At 41.7% G+C, this 22,216-nt stretch overlaps 1 protein-coding gene and 1 pseudogene across 1 annotated transcript; both read left to right on the top strand.

Moving 5' to 3' along the window:
• The first annotated feature begins 4,456 nt into the window (after window positions 1-4,456).
• LOC147886803 (uncharacterized) lies at window positions 4,457-9,565 on the top strand (annotated as a pseudogene).
• On the top strand, window positions 8,606-10,988 carry LOC147886802 (uncharacterized). The gene is made up of 5 exons (XM_087395851.1): window positions 8,606-8,707; window positions 9,308-9,387; window positions 9,469-10,159; window positions 10,256-10,564; window positions 10,650-10,988. The coding sequence occupies exons 3-5, from the start codon at window positions 9,647-9,649 to the stop codon at window positions 10,986-10,988; spliced, it is 1,161 nt and encodes a 386-aa protein (XP_087251977.1). The 5' UTR covers window positions 8,606-8,707; window positions 9,308-9,387; window positions 9,469-9,646.
• Window positions 10,989-22,216: the final 11,228 nt, after the last annotated feature.

Below are 22,216 nucleotides of genomic sequence, written 5' to 3'. Positions count from 1 at the left end.
ATCCCTTTTTTTTATCAATAATTAAATTTTAATTATAATTAAAATCAAGTACCACATAAACACCAATTTCAAAAATTGTTTTTTCATTGATCATAAAGAGTTTTACAAAAAAAGCCCAAAACAAAGAGGGGCTTATATACATAGGAGGAGTTACAAAAAAAAAACAAGGCTAATCCTCCTCATCGTCGTCGCTAGCAGGCCGCCACTCATCACCGCCTCTTTGGCTCTGCAAAAACACATAGGATATTAGTAATTATTTGATCATGAAATTTAAAGCATTAAACTTCTAATAAAATCTATTACTTACTTGTTGAAGAGTCCCAACTGCCCTGTCGAACTCATTTTGAGTGATGTTATTCTTTTCGAGAAGCCATAGCCATGTTTCGTACTTCGTGTGGGCCTCCCGATACTTCACTATCTCTCATGTCAGCCGCCAACCAGTAATGTGTGCCTAAATCAATAAAAAAATATTTAGGATATGATACTTAGAGTTTAATGATTTGTATTTAAAAATAATCAAACGACTTACAAATTTATCTTTCCAAGTAGCCTTCCCACCAGACCCATAGTGCATCGGCGCCTGTCGAGACTTGGCATCCCTCTGCTGTCCATGTGCCGCTTGACCACCAGCCTGGCTCTCCACCTTTTCGGCTATGGCGTAATCCCACTCAGCATCATGGGCGTTTCCCGGACGATAGTTTCTATCTGCTTCTACCACTTGCTTGCTTGCCGCCCGTCGGATACTAGATTTTTTATTTTTTAGGAAGAGCTTTACATGCTCTTCAAGCCATTGCCGAGAAAACTGTTGATCCGGTGGATTTGGGTACCGGATGTGCATGCAAGTTTCTATATAATTCAAGAGACTCACATCTTGATCTCGAAATTTCACAAAACAATTCTGATACGTCGCATGTATCAGATTGTTGTCCGTAATCTCCTACTAGCAGCAGTGCTGAGATCCACATCTCCACCTCGGTGGATATGATAATATAGACCCTGCCCGTCAGGCATCGGTCTATCTGTGTCTTCATCCTCTGCAGGAGTGGGAAGTGGTGAAACAGGAGGAGAGTCAACATCCCCTCCTCCAAAGCAACATGATCCACTGGAGCGGCGTGAGCGTCTACCGCTACCAGTAGATCGATGAGACCCTCTGAAGAGCTGCCACGTGCAGGAGAAGGAGCCTGTGAGGGCAACGGAGAGGGCCGATGTGAGGGAAGCGGGGAGGGACCCTGTGACGGCAATGGAGAGGGTCGGTAAGAAGGAACTGTAGAAGGCAGTGCTGTAGGTGGCACACTCTGAACCACTGGTGTCCCCCCATATGGAGAGGTATATGGAGGCATAGAGTAAATTCCATAAGAACCGAGCTGTTCGGGCGTATATCGCCCAACAGCGAGGCTGAAAGCTGCTCCCACTCTGCACGTGTCCGCAAAGCGGCCTGGATATCAGATGGACTAGCCACACCTAAGTGACTAGATTCTGCCCCTCTAAACTGGGCATCATATGCGGCATGAGCCTCCGCATATGATAGCCCATCGGATATAAAATCGCTAACACTACGAAAACGATTCGAAGAAGATGAAGCCATAATTTGAGAAAAAAACAAAATATATATTTTAATAATATGCTCTCTCTTTCTCTCTCTCTCTCTCTCTCTCTCTCTCTCTCAATATAAATTAGAGCACTCTAATGTGCACATATATATGCATATATATGTACATTGAAGGGAGGGAAGAGAGGAAAAGAGAGTGTGTATTTCACACACGTATACGCTATATTTTATAATATTAAAGTAAGATCTTTAATATAAAAGTAAATTATTTTCTATTTATAAAAGCAAATTAGATATTTATATTGATAAAATAGATGTGTATATCTAATATGCACATTCCCTCTCTCCCTCTTTCAAGAGGGAGAGAGGGAATGTTGAAAGAGGGAGAGAGGGAATGTGCATATTAGATATACACATCTATTTTATCAATATAAATATCTAATTTACTTTTATAAATAGAAAATAATTTACTTTTATATTAAAGATCTTACTTTAATATTATAAAATATAGCGTATACGTGTGTGAAATCTAAGTGTGTGAAATACACACTCTCTTTTCCTCTCTTCCCTCCCTTCAATGTACATATATATGCATATATATGTGCACATTAGATGTACACATACACAGTCAATGTGCATTTTAGATATGCACATTGAAGAGGGAGAGAGGGAATGTGCATATTAGATATACACATCTATTTTATCAATATAAATATCTAATTTACTTTTATAAATAGAAAATAATTTACTTTTATATGAAAGATCTTACTTTAATATTATAAAATATAGCGTATACGTGTGTGAAATTCTATGTGAAAGAGAAATACTATGTGAGGGGAGAATCCTAGGTGTGGGAAGAATCCTATGTGATGGGGGAATCCTAGGTGTGGGGAGAATCCTAGGTGAGAGAATCCTATGTGAAAAGGGGAATCCTATGTATAGAAGGAATCCTATGTAGGTGCCTCTCTTCTATAAAAGAGAGGCATACCTTCACTTAAACTCTCTACATCTCTCATCTAACCTCTCTAGTTCTATCTACTAATCTCTCTACTTCTCTCATCTAGGCTCTCTAATCTCTCTACTAAACTTCAACCGGTCAATAGGTGGAGTCTATTGGAGCCTACCCCTACGTGGAGTCTCTTGTGGAGCCTACACCTATGTGCCTCTTCTATTCGGTCTCACATATGGATGTAAGTGCTCTCACCCTTCTTAGTATGAGAGAGGGAATATGCACATGAGGTGCACATTGAGGGAGTGCACATTGAGAGTGAGAATGTGCACATGGGGGAGTGCACATTGAGAGGGGGGAGAATGAGAATGTGCACATGGGGTGCACATTGAGAGAGGGAGAGAGAGAAAATGAGCTATCAATGTGCCATCCAAGGCACACATACACACTCAATGTGCACATTGGAGTGCACATTGAGAGGGGGGAGAGCGAGAATGTGCACATGGGGTGCACATTGAGAGAGGGAGAGAGAGAAAATGAGCTATCAATGTGTCATCCAAGGCACATTGAGTGTGTATGTGCACACATACACACTCAATGTGCACATTGGAGTGCACATTGAGAGGGGGGAGAGTGAGAATGTGCACATGGGGTGCACATTGAGAGAGGGAGAGAGAGAAAATTAGCTATCAATGTGCCATCCAAGGCACATTGAGTGTGTATGTGCACACATACACACTCAATGAGCACATTGGAGTGCACATTGAGAGGGGGGAGAAAGGAAATGTGCACATGGGGTGCACATTGAGAGAGGGAGAGAGAAAAAATGAGCTATCAATGTGCCATCCAAGGCACATTGAGTGTGTATGTGCACACATACACACTCAATGTGCACATTGGAGTGCACATTGAGAGGGGGAGAAAGGAAATGTGCACTCTATTGTGCACATTGAAAAAGAAAAAAAAAGGCACATTGGAATGCTTCAAGCATTCCGATGTGCAATGTGCACATTGGAATGCAATAGGCATTCCAATGTGCGCTCTAATGTGCACATTGAGATAGGAAAAAAAAAAGCACATTGGAATGTAATAGGCATTCCAATGTGCACATTAGATGTGCACATTGGAATGCCTATTGCATTCCAATGTGTATACTTAAATGCACATTGGAGTGCATTAAGCACTCTAATGTGTGTGTGTGTGTGTGTGTGTGCATATGCATGTGTGTGTGTACATATGTGTGTGTATGCATATGCATGTGTGTGTGTGCATATGCACATGTGTATGTGTGCATATGTGTGTGTGCATATGCACATGTGTATGTGTGCATATGTGTGTGTGCATATGCACATGTGTATGTGTGCATGTGTGTGTGTGCATATGCATATGTGTGTGTGTATATGCATGTGTGTGTGTGTGTGATGTGCATATGCATATGTGTGTGTGTGCATATGTGTATGTGTGTGTGTGCATATGCATGTGTGTGTGTATGCATATGCATATGTGTGTGTGTATATGTGTGTGTGTGTGCATATGCATGTGTGAGTGCATGTGTGTGTGTGTGCATATGCATATGTGTATATATGTGCATGTGTATGTGCATATGTGTGTGTAGTGCATATATGTGTGTGTGTGTGCATAGAGGGAGAGAGAGAAGCACTTACATGATAGCTTCTTGAAGAGGGGGAGATGGCTTGGTGATGAGGATATGGAGGGGAAGAGAGAGTGCAAGAGAGATAGAGAGATAGAGAGGGGGAGAGTGGCTATGGAGGAGGAGGCTGCTTCTGCTGCTGCTGCTTCAAGAAGAGGGGCCAAACGCGGTCGCCCACCGTTGCCCCTCTCTTTATATAAAAAAATTTAAAAATCGTTTTACCGTGGATATTACCGCGCTCCTTACCGTCGAGATTACCGCGCACATTACTGCGCTTATTGACGCTGTGGGGAAAGTAGCACAAAACATGGCCCGAGAGTGGATTCTCCTCCTAGATTCAAGGTTTGTTGTCATCTATGTATGTCCTATTGCTAGATTCTCAATTGCAAAGTTAGAAAAAAGAATCTAGGTACACTTTGTAAGCATAAAGTTAGGAGAAAGAGAATCAAATATTTTTTTTTTTGGATTCAATATTGAAGTGATCATTTTATGTTGTAAAATGCTCTTATTAGTTTTTTTTTTTGTCATGAGAATTTTAGAAATCATCCTAAATTTAATCCTTGTTCATATGTGCAGAACGAATGGGACAGGGAGGGGCCACGAGCAGGTCTGGAACGCAATCGGTGGTTGGCAGATCGTTTGCCATGTCCTTGCACAAGGTGTAAAAATGGCATTGCACGTCTTCGACGCATATGTTTGGCACACGTTGAGGATTGGGGCTTATGGGAGGATCCACGGAAGCGCACACGAGAAGAAACGATGGATCCACGAACTTTGGCGGAGATCGACATTGCTCCACATTGGAGCGTCATTGGTGGTGGAGCACAAAGGAGAAAGGAGGAGCGGATACGACAAGAAGCGAAGACAGGAGTTTCAACCTGCCCTGAGGTCGATACATCGAGAAGTGCTCATGACGAAGGTGCATCCGTCGATGTTCTACCCCATGTGAGGGTTGAGGACACAACTTTACATGAAATGGTGGAAGATTTACTTCTCAATGAAGCCAATAATGATTGTGAGGATGATTGCGCGTGCGAGGAGGCCATGCAATCTTTAGAGGAGTCCTTTCTCGAAGCAGCCCATAAACCGGTGTATGAGGGATCTACATACTCTATTTTGTGAGCCTCCCTCGAGATCTTGAATCTTCAATCGATGTTTGGATGGAGTAGTGCAAGTGTCGATGCGCTTCTTAAGTAAGTATCTTTCTAATATCACTGTGTATTATACTTAGTAGTTAACATTGTGTATTATACTTATTTTCTAATATCATTTTTTTCATGAATTTTTGGTATGTTCTAGATTGCTAGGGAAGTTGTTACCGGTAGGTAATCAACTACCTAGTACCCGTCGAAGTGCTCGAGGTATTGTGACGAGCTTGGGGATGGACTATGTGCGCATACATGCATGTGTCAATGACTGCATGTTATTTCGTGGTGAGCATGCCTATGCAGATACATGACCCAAATGTGGGGAGAAGAGGTATAAAGATGGCATGCAAACGTCCACAGTGCCTCGCAAGGTGTTGAGGCATTTTCCACTTATCCCTCGTATCCAACATATGTTTAGGAGCAAAGGGAGTAGCACACTAGTCACTTGGCATGCATCAAATCGAAGTATGGATGGAGTCATGCGAGTGCCAGTGGATACACCAGCATGGGGTCACATTGAAGATACATGGCCAGAGTTTAGGATGGAGCCTCGACACTTGAGGCTTGGTTTGGCTACTGATGGAGTGAACCCCTTCTGCGAACGTTCCACTACTTGGAGTACTTGGCCAGTTGTAGTTGTGAACTACAGCATTCCACCATGAGAGACAACAAAAAAAGGAAACATCTTTCTCTCTCTTCTCATCCCAGGAAAGCATAAGGTTAAACACATGGATGTTTACCTAGAGCCTCTTGTGAAGGAGCTCCAGGAGTTGTGGAGAGGCATCAAGGTAATGGATGTTTCTAGGCCCCTTTGAGATCGACATGCTTTGGTGAAGGGCATCCTCTTGTGGACGATGCATGACTTTCCAGGCTTTGGAGAGATCTCTGGTATACTCATATCTTCTCTTTGAATGCTATGTATATATCAAAATGTATTGAAAAATGTGCTCATCCTTCTTGTTTGTATGTATGTTGCAGGTATATCCATATCCGGGCATATAGCATGTCCAATTTGTGGTCCATCATTGGTGACAGAGAGGCCCATGCTCCTAAACAAGGTGATATATCCCAACAACCATAGATTCTTGCCTACATCGCATCCCAAGTATGTACCTTCCACCAATGGGATGGAGCCATTTCAATGGAACATGCAAGATTGGGCAAAGCATTGGGAGGAGCATCATGCACAATCTCCTCCTCCTAATGGACCACCGAGAGGTATGTCACGATACTCCATCTTGCTTAGCCTCCCCTTTTGGTCAAAGTTGAAGATCCAACACCTTTTGGATCCCATGCACGTGTTCAAGAATGTGGGACAAGCCATATGGGATCATGTAACGGCTACTGATGGAGTGAACCCCATCGGTGAACGTTCCACCACTTGGAGTACTTGGCCAGTTGTAGTCGTGAACTACAACATTCCACCATGGGAGACAACAAAAAAAGGCAATATCTTTCTATCTCTTCTTATCCCAGGAAAGCATAAGGTTAAGAACATGGATGTTTACTTGGAGACTCTTACTGAGGATCTCGAGGAGTTGTGGAGAGGCATCGAGGTGATGGATGTTTCCAGGCCCCCTCGAGATCAACATGCTTTGGTGAAGGGCATCCTCTTATGGACGATGCATGACTTTCCAGGCTTTGGAGAAATCTCTGGTATGCTCATATCTTATCTTTAAATGTTATGTATATATCGAAGTGTATTAAAAAATGTGCTCATTCTTCTTGTTTGTATGTATGTTATAGGTTTATCCACATCCGGACATAGAGCATGTCCAATTTGTGGTCCATCATTGGTGACAGAGAGGCCCGTGCTACTAAACAAGGTGATATATCCCAACAACCATAGATTCTTGCCTACATCGCATGCCAAGTATGTACCTTCCACCAATGGGATGGAGCCATTTCAATGGAATATGCAAGATTGGGCAAAGCATTGGGAGGAGCATCATGCGCAATCTACTCCTCCCAATGGACCACCGAGAGGTATGTCACGATACTCCATCTTGCTTAGCCTCCCCTATTGGTCAAAGTTGAAGATCCAACACCTTTTGGATCCCATGCACGTGTTCAAGAATGTGGGACAAGCCATATGGGATCATGTAACGGCTACTGATGGAGTGAACCCCATCGGTGAACGTTCCACCACTTGGAGTACTTGGCCGGTTGTAGTTGTGAACTACAACATTCCACCATGGGAGACAACAAAAAAAGGCAATATCTTTCTATCTCTTCTTATCCCAGGAAAGCATAAGTTTAAGAACATGGATGTTTACTTGGAGCCTCTTATTGAGGATCTCCAGGAGTTGTGGAGAGGCATCGAGGTGATGGATGTTTCCAGGCCCCCTCGAGATCGACATGCTTTGGTGAAGGGCATCCTCTTATGGACGATGCATGACTTTCCAGGCTTTGGAGAAATCTCTGGTATGCTCATATCTTATCTTTAAATGTTATGTATATATCGAAGTGTATTAAAAAATGTGCTCATTCTTCTTGTTTGTATGTATGTTATAGGTTTATCCACATCCGGACATAGAGCATGTCCAATTTGTGGTCCATCATTGGTGACAGAGAGGCCCGTGCTACTAAACAAGGTGATATATCCCAACAACCATAGATTCTTGCCTACATCGCATGCCAAGTATGTACCTTCCACCAATGGGATGGAGCCATTTCAATGGAATATGCAAGATTGGGCAAAGCATTGGGAGGAGCATCATGCGCAATCTACTCCTCCCAATGGACCACCGAGAGGTATGTCACGATACTCCATCTTGCTTAGCCTCCCCTATTGGTCAAAGTTGAAGATCCAACACCTTTTGGATCCCATGCACGTGTTCAAGAATGTGGGACAAGCCATATGGGATCATGTAACGGCTACTGATGGAGTGAACCCCATCGGTGAACGTTCCACCACTTGGAGTACTTGGCCGGTTGTAGTCGTGGAACTACAACATTCCACCATGGGAGACAACAAAAAAAGGCAATATCTTTCTATCTCTTCTTATCCCAGGAAAGCATAAGGTTAAGAACATGGATGTTTACTTGGAGCCTCTTATTGAGGATCTCCAGGAGTTGTGGAGAGGCATCGAGGTGATGGATGTTTCCAGGCCCCCTCGAGATCGACATGCTTTGGTGAAGGGCATCCTCTTATGGACGATGCATGACTTTCCAGGCTTTGGAGAAATCTCTGGTATGCTCATATCTTATCTTTAAATGTTATGTATATATCGAAGTGTATTAAAAAATGTGCTCATTCTTCTTGTTTGTATGTATGTTATAGGTTTATCCACATCCGGACATAGAGCATGTCCAATTTGTGGTCCATCATTGGTGACAGAGAGGCCCGTGCTACTAAACAAGGTGATATATCCCAACAACCATAGATTCTTGCCTACATCGCATGCCAAGTATGTACCTTCCACCAATGGGATGGAGCCATTTCAATGGAATATGCAAGATTGGGCAAAGCATTGGGAGGAGCATCATGCGCAATCTACTCCTCCCAATGGACCACCGAGAGGTATGTCACGATACTCCATCTTGCTTAGCCTCCCCTATTGGTCAAAGTTGAAGATCCAACACCTTTTGGATCCCATGCACGTGTTCAAGAATGTGGGACAAGCCATATGGGATCATGTAACGGGTAAGAGAGATTCACTTGGTGCTAGGGAAGACATGCAAGCCCTTCGATGTCTCCCTCCCTCAGCTACACCTCGCATGGGGCCTCGTGGGAAGATTATCCTTCCCAAGGCACCGTGGATTATGTCCAGAATGGAACAAGAGCAAATGAGGCAAGTCATTACCTCCATCCGCACCCCCACTGGATACATGCGATCTCTCAAGGGTACATTCACAAAAAGCAAGAAGGGAGGTTCGACTCAACTCTATGGACTCAAGAGTCATGATTGGCATAAAATGCTTCAGGTTAAAGATTAATCTTTTTTTTCTTTATTTACATATACTTATGTTCTAGAGGGAATAATCACATGTTTGCTCTTGTTTTAAAGTTTGTCATTCCAATAGGCATAAGTGGTTATGGAGATGCAAAAGTGAAGAGAGCAATCTTCAAGGTTGGAGAAGTGGTGAGGTAATATACAGTAACTCTTATTTCAATCATGATTCTCTTTTTTTTTTCAATTATGTGACTAAATACTTGTATTGATTGTAGGTTTGTGAGCTCCAAAGAGATAGAAATCTCTTCCATTCCTACAGCTCGTCTTCTGGCAGTGGAGGCCGTTTGTGCTCTCGAGGATGCTTTTCCATGATCCATTCTTGTTAATCAAGTGCACCTACTACTCCATTTAGTTGATGAGATTGCCATTTGTGGAGCGGTGCACTCTAGGTGGATGTTCTTCTTGGAGAGATTCCTCAAGACACTAAAGGACTTTGTCAGATTACGAGCTCAACCGGAGGCAAGTATAGTAGAAGGGTGGATAGTGCCAGAGTCATTTGTCTATGTCTCTCAATATCTCTCTACCATTGATCCATCATTGCCTCGTCTATGGATTGAAGAGGAGGACCCGAAGATGCATTCAAACATTCCTAGTGGGAAAGGAAGCTTGCTCATCATGGATAGAGATTTTCAAGCTATGGTAAATAACTACTCTCTACTCAATGCTCCCGTGATGTCAAAATGGGTGGATATGTTCGTGGAAGCACGTGCAACAAGAGATAGAGAGAGAGATGCATGGAAGAGGGCACATGGGGGAAGGAGAGCACCTCCTTTTCCTAGAGAGCTTGCAAAATTTTCCGCTCTCATTGATGTGGAATGGATACATGCTACGATGACCAAAGCTAAAGCACAAGGAGAGCAAATTAGCCCTAGAGAATGGGAGTATGCAAGAGGGTGCATGCCAAAGGTAACGAAAAAATAGTTCATATGTGAATTTGTTTGTGTATATAACTTTGTGTTTTCTTGTTTGAGTATATGCATTTAAAATCTATTGGTTTTGGAGGGTCTTACCTTCAACTCTATGTGGTCTCAAGGGCGTCATTTTCGTACCCGAAGGGTGGATGAGAGTAGAACCACAAGCGATAGCGGAGTCATGGGTAACTTTGACACTACAAGCGAAGAGGTGAGATATTGTGGAACTATAGAAAGAATAATCAAGGTGGATTTTAGAACATTTCACTCATTTCTCTTCGAGTGTCGATGGTTTGCGGGTGCGGTGATGAAACATGAAAATGGTCTATATATGGTGGATTCCACCAAGTTTCATCATGGAAAAACCGATATCTTGATCCACCCTACTAGTTGCGAGCATGTAAAGATATGTAATAAGTTATAATTAAATTTATAAAATTTAAGTGATCATTGTCTAATCTACTTGTTTTATTTTATTTTTTTAGGTCTTTTATGTGCCTTCCATACATCAAAGAAGACTATGGTATGTGATTCCAGTCACACCGCAGAGTAGGTCTACCTTTGCAGAGGCAGATGTAGAGCATGTTATCGATCCTTGTATAGCACATCATGAAGATGCAGAGGAGAATACCACTGAGGTTGATGAAATACAACCTCTCTCTGACGTGCACCATAGTGGAGAAGATGACGATGCAGAACATGACAACGACTCAATGGAAGATGCTTCGGATGAAGACGAAATGAGTTTATTTATTGATCTAGCCACCATGGGCTTAGATATGGATGCCAATGCTTGTAGAGACCTCTTAGCGGATGAAAATTGATATCCATCTTCTTGAGATTGATCTTTTGTATTGTGTTTGTCATTGTCTTATATGTGCCATCGTGATCCTTGTCGTTAAATCCATAGGAAGTCTCTCAATATTAAACATGTCTCTTTAAATTTTTAATGGGTGGTATGTAAAATAGATGTCCAATCTCCTTAATTAATATCTATGTATATATACATATATACATACATTTACACTTACACATATATATATTATAATTGATTAAAAATTTAAATGTTTATGAGAAAGTAAAAAAGAGAGAGAAGATGAGAGAAACAGAAAGATATAGAAAAAATAAAAACAAATATAATATATAAGTAAGTAATTTATATATATATATATATATATATATATATTGAAATTTACACATACATACTTGTCTAAAATAAATACATACATATATACACATACATACATCTATATTATAATTGATTTCAATATATATATATATATATATATATATATATATATAAGAGTGGAAGAGAAAGAGATGATGGAGAGAATGAAAAATAGAAAAAACAAAAAATAAACAAACATAATATGTAGGTCACCTAAAATTTAAATATTTATGAAGAGAGAGGGACTAAAAAATGGGGGAGAGAGAGAGAGAGAGAGAGAGAGAGAGAGAGAGAGAGAGAGAGAGAGAGAGAGAGAGAGAAAGAGAGAGAGGGAGAGAGAGAGAGGTGATAGTAATGGGGAGAGAGAGAGAGGGGGAGAGATGATGAGAGAAAGAGAGAGTGAAAAGCAACCGGTATAAGCGAAAAGGGCGGGAGTTTCATTCGATTTTTTGACGGTAATAAGCACGGTAATAAACGCGGTAATACGCGCGGTAATAGCGCGCTAGATGTCCTCTCTCCACCTCCCCCCGCTCTCTCTCTTGTTTTGCCCATTCTCTCTCTAATAGCACGGTAATAATCCACAGCAAGCACCCCATTCTCTCATAGTGTCCCCGTTGGCTCCGCATCTAGAGCAGATGTCCTGACCTAATCCCCTGACTACTGCCTTTGAACCTGTCAGGAGAGCCCCTATCAAGACCTTCCATTTGAATACTTTAGTGTTTTCTTGGAAGTTAGACTTCCACAGTTTCCCTATAATCCAATGCCATTTTTCAGGTAGCCACTCCTTGTTCCAGGCTTTGTTAAAGGATTTGGACCAATCCGAGGGGGCATTGAGTTGAAGGTATAGTTCTTTTGTTATAGAGGTTTGTTGAACGGCCTGTTGCGAGGCCAGTTCCAAGCTTTCCAATCCTGAGCTGATGTGCATGGTGGGTGGGAGCCTTTTTGAAGGGCTGTTATGAGGCGGCCCACCAAAATGCTCTCATATGTTGAACCGTGCCATCATTGTTGAGCCTGTCTTGGCTATCCATCGGTGGCGAGAGGAGTCCCAGACATCCTTCAGATGGGTCAATCCTTTGTTGTTAAGTTTTCGTGCCGCTTCTATCCAAATCGGGGAATCAAGTTTGAGACCTAGTTTAGAGAACCAGGGAGACCAATGAGATGATGAATTAGTGAAATATCTTGGTTGTTCATGCCATTCTAGGAATGTGGCTGCTTTCATACAGTTTCATTCCCGTAATGCCTTTAACCAGAAGGGACGACCACTACGGGGTGAGTAATTTGTCAGCCACTTGGAGTCTTCTCCAGGAACCTCCTTGCGACTTGAGAGTTGCCTGGTCAATACAGAAGTTGGCCATAATTGCCCATGCCTGCTTATTGTCTGTGAGAGTCACAAAGAGTTTAGCTGACATGGCTTGTGCATGAACCATTGGGTTGATTATTCCCAACCCTCCATATTCCTTTGGTGTGGTCACCCGTTCCCAGCTACACCAATGCCAAGGTCTGCTTGATTTCGTATTGTTTCTCCATAGGAAATTCTTAATGGGTTTCAAGAACTCTTTCCAATGGATCTTTGCCATTTTCAGCAGGGGGGAGTTGAACGATATTAAGGGGGTCAGGAATGCATTAATGACTCTAGCCCTAGCATGAAATGGCAAAAGAATGAATTCCCACCTTTTCATTTTCTTTTGAATTTTCTCTAGAACCCACCTAGCTCTTTGATTGTGTGATATTAGCACACCCAACGGGGTACCCAAGTGACGAAAAACCTCACCTTTTTTAGTGACTTTTCCAACCCAACATGCAGGGTCGAAGTTGTTATCTTCTGAAAGTGAAATTAGTCTGGACTTCTCGATATTACATTTTGAACCTGAAGCAGTGGAGAAGACCTGGAAAATCTCCAAGGCTTTCCTTAAGAACCCTTCTTCAACTTTCAAGAACATTAGAGCATCATCGGCAAATAATTTGACCAGAAGTTGCTCATTATTGGGGAGTTCTAAGCCACAAATTTCCCCTTTGGCTACTTCGGATTCAAGTGTTGTTATTAGCGGGTGGGTACAGATTGCAAAGAACAAGGGGGGCACTGGGCAACCTTGTTTGATGGCCCTTTGACCTAAGAAGCATCCAACAATCCTATCATTGAACAGTAGCTCTGAGAACCCTCCGCATCCTAAGCTCTTTGCTGCTTTACTCATACATGGCCCAAATCCTAATGCCTCCATCACTTGCTGAATAAATGACCATAGAATGCGGTCGTAGCCTTTATCGAGATCCAGTTGCAGCAAGATGCACTTTTGGTCAGCCAGCTTGGCATATTCAATTCCAACCAATGTCGCCAAAATATTATCCAAAATTGACCTACCTTTGATGAAGCCATGCTGATGTGGTGTAATTGTGTTGTTGAGGACTCGGCTAAGTCTTCTTGCTAGAACTTTCCCAATTATTTTGTACATGACTATCATCATTGTAATGGGTCGCCAGTCTTTAAGGGAGGAGCATGAGATTTGCTTAGGGATTGGTTTAATTAGCCCTTTTGAAATTGCTGGTTCAAGCTGACCTTGTTGAAAGGCTCTGTTCGCTATGATGGTGGTTGAATCCTGGAGCTCCTCCCAAAACTCCTTGAAGAATTCAACTGTTAGACCATCCCATCCTGGTAATGGCCTTTTATGTGTATGTGCATATGTAATCACCTTTATATAAGTGGTTGTCTGGATGTACTAAGTGATAGATGTGAGAGAAGATTATATTTGAGCATCTTACTTATTGCTGCTACCCGTGCGTCATGTGTATCCATATCTACTATGCACCACAAACATACACACATATGCATTTGCATTCCATTAACATGAGTACACATTTTGTAGGTCTCTTTATATTATGCATACTTAAATACACATTTAAAGTTATAGATGTAACTTGTTTAATTTTACATACATGCATATATATTTATCTCTTTATAAACATGTATTGTGTGTGTATGCATATGTATGTATGTATTTATGTATGTATATATCCTTTTTTTTTTTTTTGCAATTCCCTCCCCAACAAAGGGCAGACCATACCTCCGGGGGTTGAACCTGGGTCCCTTTTTTTTTTTGAGAAAAGTAGAATTTGTAAATTAAAGAGAAATAAAAAGATACAATGAGTCCTCAGACACTTGAAAGTGTTGGGGAGGGCCCTCCCCTTGACTTACAAACTGTTTAGAAATTGAATCATCATCCTTCTAGCCTTATTATCCTTTTTATACTTATCCTTCTCCCAAGAGGACCAGCAGTATAGGTTGTTCTACTTGTACAACCTCCGAACCGAGGATTTTAACACCTCCTGGATACTACATACATATAAGTTTTCCTGCTGCATAAACTGTGCTTTACACCAATTAGCCCAGAATTCCCACAACACATTCCCCCTCCAAATATGCCAAAGAAGCAAGTCCCAATTCTTCCCTTCTCCCAGTATGAGGTGAGTAGGCTGCATTGGTTGCTTAGTAACAAATAAGGACATCAAATCAACAAATGCTATGATACTGCTATTCGCTTTGCAATAAAAATGAACCTGGGTCCTTACCCACCCACCCATTCACTTTAACCACTAGGCCACGCCTTCATTGGTGTATGTATGTATGTATGTATCCTTGTATGTGTATGTCTGTATGATAATATACATGTCTAATAAGCTTCTGATTGGTGTGAAGGGCACGCAATCATTAGCTTTACCTTTATTGACACCCCTCACCATCGCAGTCTGTATGAGAGAGAAAGAAAGAGGGAAAGAGAGATACAGAAACGGTGCATCCTTCCCCCCCTTTGTTTCTCTCTCTCTTTCTTTCACTCTCTATGTCTCTCTCTCGACGTCAAAATATCAATCAATCACTCTCTTTCTCTTAGGACGATAATAGATATCTTTAAAAAAAATAAAAATAAAAAATTAGACTTACCTTTCCAACAAAGCGTAAAAATTAACACGTTACGCAATGTAGTCGATGCTTTCGAACCCACAACACAACCTAAGAATGATGACATGGAAGCTTTTCTGCTTAAGCTATAGCCTTGAAGATATGGACGGTAAATATGTAAATACATCAATCAATCTTCGTCTCTTTCGCTCCCGCGGGACGATAAATATGTAAATACATCAATCAATCTCTCTCATTATCGTCCTGACTCAGGACGATAATAGACATCTTCGTCTCTTTCGCTCCCTCAGGACGATAAATACGGAAATACATTAATCAATCTCTCTCTTTCTCTCAGGACGATAATAGACATCTTCGTTAATCGTCTATTTCTCTCTCTCGACGTAAATACGTCAATCAATCTCTGTCCTTCCATGAGGGCGATTAAACACGACAATCTGTCTCTCTCTCTCTCTCTCCGGACAATAATACACCTGAGTGTCGGCACGTGGCTAAAGTCGATCTCTCAGAGATTCCTGTGAGACCTTTAATCTACAAGGAAGACCACTGAGAGCAGTTTGTCGGCTACTCGGAGTCCTTTCCAAGAATCCCCTTATGACTTGAGAGCTCCCTGGTCAATACAAAAGTTTGCCATAACTGCCCAAGCCTGCTTGTTGTCTGTGAGAGACACAAAGAGTTTTGCTGACATGGCCAGTGCATGAAACCTTGGGTTGATTATCCCCAACCCTCCATATTCTTTTGGCGAAGATACCCTTTCCTAGCTACACCACTGCCATGGTCTATTTGCTTTCGTACTGTTTCTCCAAAGGAAGTTTGATGGGTTTCAGGAACTCTTTCCAATGGATTTTAGCCATTTTTAGCAGGGGGAATTGAACGAGATTAGGGGGATCAGGAAAGCGTTGATGACTCTGGCCCTAGCATGCATGGGTAGAAGAATGAACTCCCACCTTTTCAATTTCTTGTGGATTTTCTCTAAAACCCACCTAGCTTGTTGATTGTGAGAGACTAGCACTCCCAATGGGGTGCCCAAGTGACGAAATATCTCGCCTTTTTTTGTTGTCTTTCCCACCCAGCAAGAAGGGTCAATTTGTTCTCTTTTGTCAGTGATATAAGCCTGGATTTCTCAATGTTGCATTTTGAACCTAAAGCTATTGAGAAATCCTGGATAATCTCTAAAGCTTTTCTCAAGAACTGTTCCTCCGCTTTCAGAAACATGAGGGCATCATCAGCAAATAATTTGGCCAGCAGCTGTTCATTATTGGGGAGTTCTAGACCACAAATTTTTCCTTTGGCTGCTTCGGACTCGAGTGCAGAAATGAGCGGATGGGTACAGACTGCAAAGAACAGAGGGGCCACTGGGCATTCTTGTTTGATGGACCATTGTCCCAGAAACGAGCCCACTAGCCTATCATTGAAGAGCAGTTCTGAGATCCCTCCACATCCCAAGCTCTTTACTGCTTTACCCAAAACCTAGTGCCTCCATTACTTCCTGAACATAGGACCAAAGGATCCTGTCGTACGCTTTGTCCAAATCCAATTACAGTAATATGCACTTTTGATCAGCAAGTTTGGCATATTCAATTCCTATCATGGCCATCAAAATATTATCCATTATGGACCTACCTTTGATGAAGCCATGTTGGTGAGGCATACTCGTGATGTTGAGCACAGGGCCAAGTCTTCTTTCTAGCACTTTCCTGATTATTTTGTACATCACTGTCATCATTGTAATCAGTCGCCAGTCCTTAAGGGAGGAGTAGGAGATTTGTTTAGGGATGGGTTTGACTAGACCTCGTGAGATGGCTGGTTCTAGTTGACCTTGTTTGAAGGCTCTGTTTGCTATGAGGGTGATTGGATCTTGGAGCTCTTCCCAGAACTCTTTGAAGAATTCTACCGTTAATCCATCCCATCCAGTCAACTCCCATCGAGAACAGGGCTTCTTTGCACTCCTCAGCAGAAATGCACTAGTCGAGTCAACAGCTTTGTTCCTGGGAGGCTGGCTTTTTAATTGTGCTAAGTATTGTTGCCCGCACCTTTCTTACTACTTGTGAGTTAGTTTCCGGTTGCCCCATAATTTGGGCCAAGTGGTTGAGCATAGTTTTTGCCATTACATCAGGGTCCGAGCTGGTGACTCCTTGCTCATCTTGGAGCTTGGAGACTAGGTTTTGCTTCTTTCTGATTTTAAGCGCTCTTAGGAAGTAGCTGAGATCGGCTTCTTCTTTCCTTAGCATCTGATCTTTGGAGAGGATTCGAATTTTTTCAAGTTCTGCAGCATGCAGTTTGGCGAGGACTTTTCTTGCGTCCAGCCATTGGGCGTGGTCTTGTTCGAAGGCCTTACCTTATAGCTTGAGATTGTTGATCCGGAGGATTGACTCATTACCTTTCATGCTTAACTCTGAATGTTTTCTTGCCAGTTTTGGTCCTTCTATTTTAATGATCACTTGAATTTTCTTGACAAAGCACTTCCAAGAGTTCGAGGACCCTCTTTTTATCTTTTTTTGGAGTTCTTCAATCGCAGATTTTGTAAGTGCCCGGAATGCCGGGTCCTTGAACAGGTGGGACTTGGTTAACAATAGCTTTTTCTTCCCTTTAGGGATGAGGTTGGCATCATTACGGCTTAGGTTGAGGACTACTAGATAGTGGTCGGAAAGAAGTTGGAGGAGTCGACTTTCATTTCCAGTGAGTGAGGGATCCAATCTGCCTGATGAGAGCAGTACCATCTATCCAGTCTTGCAAGTGTTGATGCATGTTGTAGGCTTGCATAGGTGAATCCGGGGTCATCTCTCCAGGGGCCTGCCCTACATAGGTCCGAGAGGGCCCATTTGGAAGCCAACTAACTCCATTTGTTAAGCTCTGAGCTTGAGAGAATGGAGGCTGATCCTGTTCTGTCACACCTGGACTCAACCATGTTGAAGTCGCCTGTGATGCACCACTCTCCATCAATTTGGAGATCGGCGAGGTCCGACCATAGTTTCCCTCTAGCTTTTGCCTCATTGGGAGCATAAACATTCATAAAAGTAAAGGACTGGTCATACCATCTAATGCGGATTCCGAGAGCTCGTCCTGACCTGTGATTGAAAACTACTTGGGGTTCCAATTCTCTATCAACAATAGAGAGAACCCCACAGCTTCCTTCAGCTCCTTCTCTGTAGAAAACTAGTTTCTTGCAAAGAACTATTTCTTGGGGCTTCTTGCATCCAGGTGATGTTCTTGAATTGCCCAGAACTTCACTTGATCTATTTTAACTTCAGACCAGAAAAGGGTTTTTTAAACCTTTGACTTGATACCTTTGACATTCCAGGACCTTAATTCAATCTATTTCATGAGCTAGAGAGGGGGATGAACTCTTCTATCTTTGCTTCCGACATGATCTCTATATTTTCCTGGGGAGAATTGAGAGACCGAGGAAGAAGGCTTTCATTGGGGATGACAGTGCAAGGGATGTTTGGGGCCTCTGTCATGTGCTCTTCCTCAGGCACGCTTGGGTCTCCCCCGCTCGATGACCCTGCTAGTGCTTCGAAGAAATTTTGGTGGCACAGGGATCCTTTGGGAGCGCCTATGGGGGGGTTGGGCTTTTCTCTTGCTAGGGCTTTGCATTTCTTGAGAGAAAGTGGAGGAATTGTCGACCACTCAATGTTGGCATTATGCTGAGGGATTTCTGCTAGCCCTACCTTTTGGATCGGGTGAGTCTTCTTTTTGGAGATTGGGGCTTTGAAAGGCCAGTCTTTAGTGGCTACTAGGCACTTCTCATCTTTAGAGGCTCTCCCCTATCTCTTGAAGTTCTCTAGTGACTTCTATAACAAAATATCATACAATAGAAAAAGAAGTTACTATTATTAGAAGAGCCCTTATTTTTAGAAAAATGTAAATTAATTACTGGATGCACAATGGAACCATAAGCTCTATCATGGACAAGACCATACATCCAAAACTAAAAAGACACGCGAGGTAACCCAAGGGGGCTAGCTTAGTTGAAAGAGGGCCAAGGTGGTGGGGTTCAACCCCCAATAAGCACCCTTGGAAGTATGTACGAATTCTGCCCTCTATTGGGGAGGGCATTGCAAAAAAAAAAAAAAAAAAAAAGACGCGAGGCAAGGTGCATATATGTTTTTCATTACTATGAGTCTATACAAGCCATCAAAGGTTATTGATGACTATACAAAGCCATTATCATTGTGTGTCCACAAAGGGAGAGGTGGTCGCTTTGATCAAAGTCCTCCACTTTGATACCCATGATCTGTAAGAGAAAATGACTTATGATCAATTACCTCCATAACATCATCTTCAAAATACACACCAAAACCTTTTGAAGTTACTCTAGAGATAGAAAACATATTGGTAGATAGGTGTGGAACATGTTGAGCATCGTCTAGAGAAGCATCTCTAAAAGTAAGATCACCCACTCCTCGAATGGATAAAGAAGAATCATCACCAATAGGTACTTGCGAGGATGAACCTCTATAGCTCTCCATTTGAGAGGATTAATGTGTCAGATGGACTGATGCTCCACTATCCTCAACCCACTCTTCTTTGGAATGTTTCTCAAGATCTTTTGAGATAGGAAAAGAGATAAGAATATGAGAACAATCAATAGAAGAAGATGAACTACATGATATATAGCAACATGATTCACATTTGCTTTGGATTCATACTTCTTGTCCTTATGTCATTAAAAGAATTCGAGTGTGAAGTAGAGGTAGATTTGGATTTTGCTAACTTCGATGCTCGTTTCTTTGTAAAATTACTACTACATAAACGTAAGATACTGGCAAAAAAATAGGCGCGAACACGCAGCAAACGAGCAAGGATCTTAAAAAATTCAAAAAACTACAAAATGCTAGAAATATCGACGCAAATTTTAAAAACGTCGGTATTATCAGCGCAGATTAAAAAACTGCCGATAATATCAGCACCTTAAGGGAAAAAAATAGACGCTGATACTACCAGCATTAGTTTTTTGAGATAAACATAGATAATATCGGCATTTTAAGTTGAAAAATAAATGCCAATAGTACCGACATCAACTTTTTGAGCTAAACGCTGGTACCATCGGCGTTTTAAGTTTAAAAATGAATGCTGATACTACCGACATGAATTTTTTCAAAAAAACGTTGGTACTATCGGCGTTTTTTACATAATGCTGGTAGTATCGGCATTTTATATTTCTTTCAATTAACAAATCATTTATTTGTTCATCCATGATAATTTCAATATACGATAATGACAATAGATTATTATCATCTAATTTAAGAAGAGGACAGCCAAAGCATAGAAGAATCAGTGTGTCAACATAGGAATGGAAGAGGATCTGAACGACATCGTCTTGTGTGGATGTGTTCGTTGCAAGTTTCAAACACATCGACGGCATCAAATTGCAGAAGATCATGTGAGAAGATATGGGGCTAAAGATATCAGACAATATACATCATGGTTTGAGTCACAGGTACAAGGAATAAGTACAAGTCAATCACACTTGGATATGAGACCAAATCCACCTGCTACATTAGTGCATCATAGGGATGCTAGACGACAAGCTATGGCAGGTGTTGCGAGTACATCTTCAGACCCCTTGACTGAGGCAGAGATTGGAATAGAGGACATTGAAGAAGATTTGGGACTTGAGACAGGAATACAAGATACAATTTCTTTTGTGGTATTTTATCCCAAGAGGAAGCAAAGAAAAGACAGGAAACGTGAGGCCGAAATAAAAGATCAATGCAATGAACTACTGTATGAAGGGGCAAAAATATCAAAGTTACGCATGCTGTTCGATCTTCTCAATCTTCAAACTATATATGGTTGGTTTGTAGTGTAACAACTTTGTTTCAACTATTGCAAAAAATTCTCCCTGAAGGAAATTGTATGCCAGAGTCACATAATGAAGCAAAGAAGACGTTAGCCACTCTTGGTCTTGACTATGAGGCTATACATGCTTGTCCCAATGATCATGTATTGTTCAAGAAAGATCTAGCAAATGAATTGCAATGTCCTCGGTGTGGTGCATCACGTTATCAAGAAGATTTTCAAGGAAACAAAGTGCCAAGTATGATTTTGAGACATTTTTCACTCATTCCACGCATCTCAGATACCAAGAAAATTACAAGTCTTATGTCATGGCATGCAGAAAACAGATCTACATATGGCATAATGCGAACACCATCAGACAATCCTGCATGGAAACATATAGAGAGGAAGTGGCCTGTGCTTGGAACCACGCCATTTGAGATTGGGACTTGGAACGGATGGTGTGAATCCCTTTGGTCTCCGTTCACCAAAATGGTCTACTTGGCTAGTAGTTCTTGTGAATTACAACATTCTTCCATGGATGTTAATTAAGAAAGGGCATCTTATATTATGTTTACTTATACCAGGGAAGAGAAAGGTGAAGGACATGTCAGTTTATTTAGCTCCATTGATCGATGAGCTACAAGATCTTTGCAATGGAATTGTAGTGGTTGACAGTTCAAAGAGAAGGCATCGTAAAATGTTCAATTTGAGAGCTATCTTGATGTGGACTATGCATGATTATCCAGGGTATGGGGATGTAAGCAAATATAGTGTCCAAGGATATCATGCATGCCTTATATGTGGTCCAAAATTGCAAGCTCGTTATAGTGGACATCTTAAGAAGATGATTTATAAGGGGCACACCAGGTTCCTTCCTATGGACCATCCTATGCAAGAACGAGATCAAAAGCTAGTTCCAAGTAGAATGACAGTGAGTGTCTGGAAACAAGTGTGGGATGATGGTAAAGAATTCTCTCGACAAGGGATGAAAGGATTGAATGCTTTCTATGCATTACCATATTGGAAAGAACTTCTAATCAATTACCTTTTAGATCCTCTGCATTGTTTCAAGAATGTTGCAATTGTTGTATGGCAGCACATATGTGGACAGAAAGATAATTACAATAGTAGGGCATATCTGAAGGAAGCGAACATGTTGCGAAGGTATTGGCCTCATGAGAATG

This window comes from Dipteris shenzhenensis, chromosome 24, assembly GCF_047967505.1.
Source record: "Dipteris shenzhenensis isolate YYH24624 ecotype China chromosome 24, Dip_SZ_1.0, whole genome shotgun sequence".
Lineage (NCBI taxonomy): Eukaryota > Viridiplantae > Streptophyta > Polypodiopsida > Gleicheniales > Dipteridaceae > Dipteris > Dipteris shenzhenensis.
The sequence above is the reverse complement of the archived record's forward strand: the minus strand, read 5'-3'. Positions and strand labels throughout refer to the sequence as shown.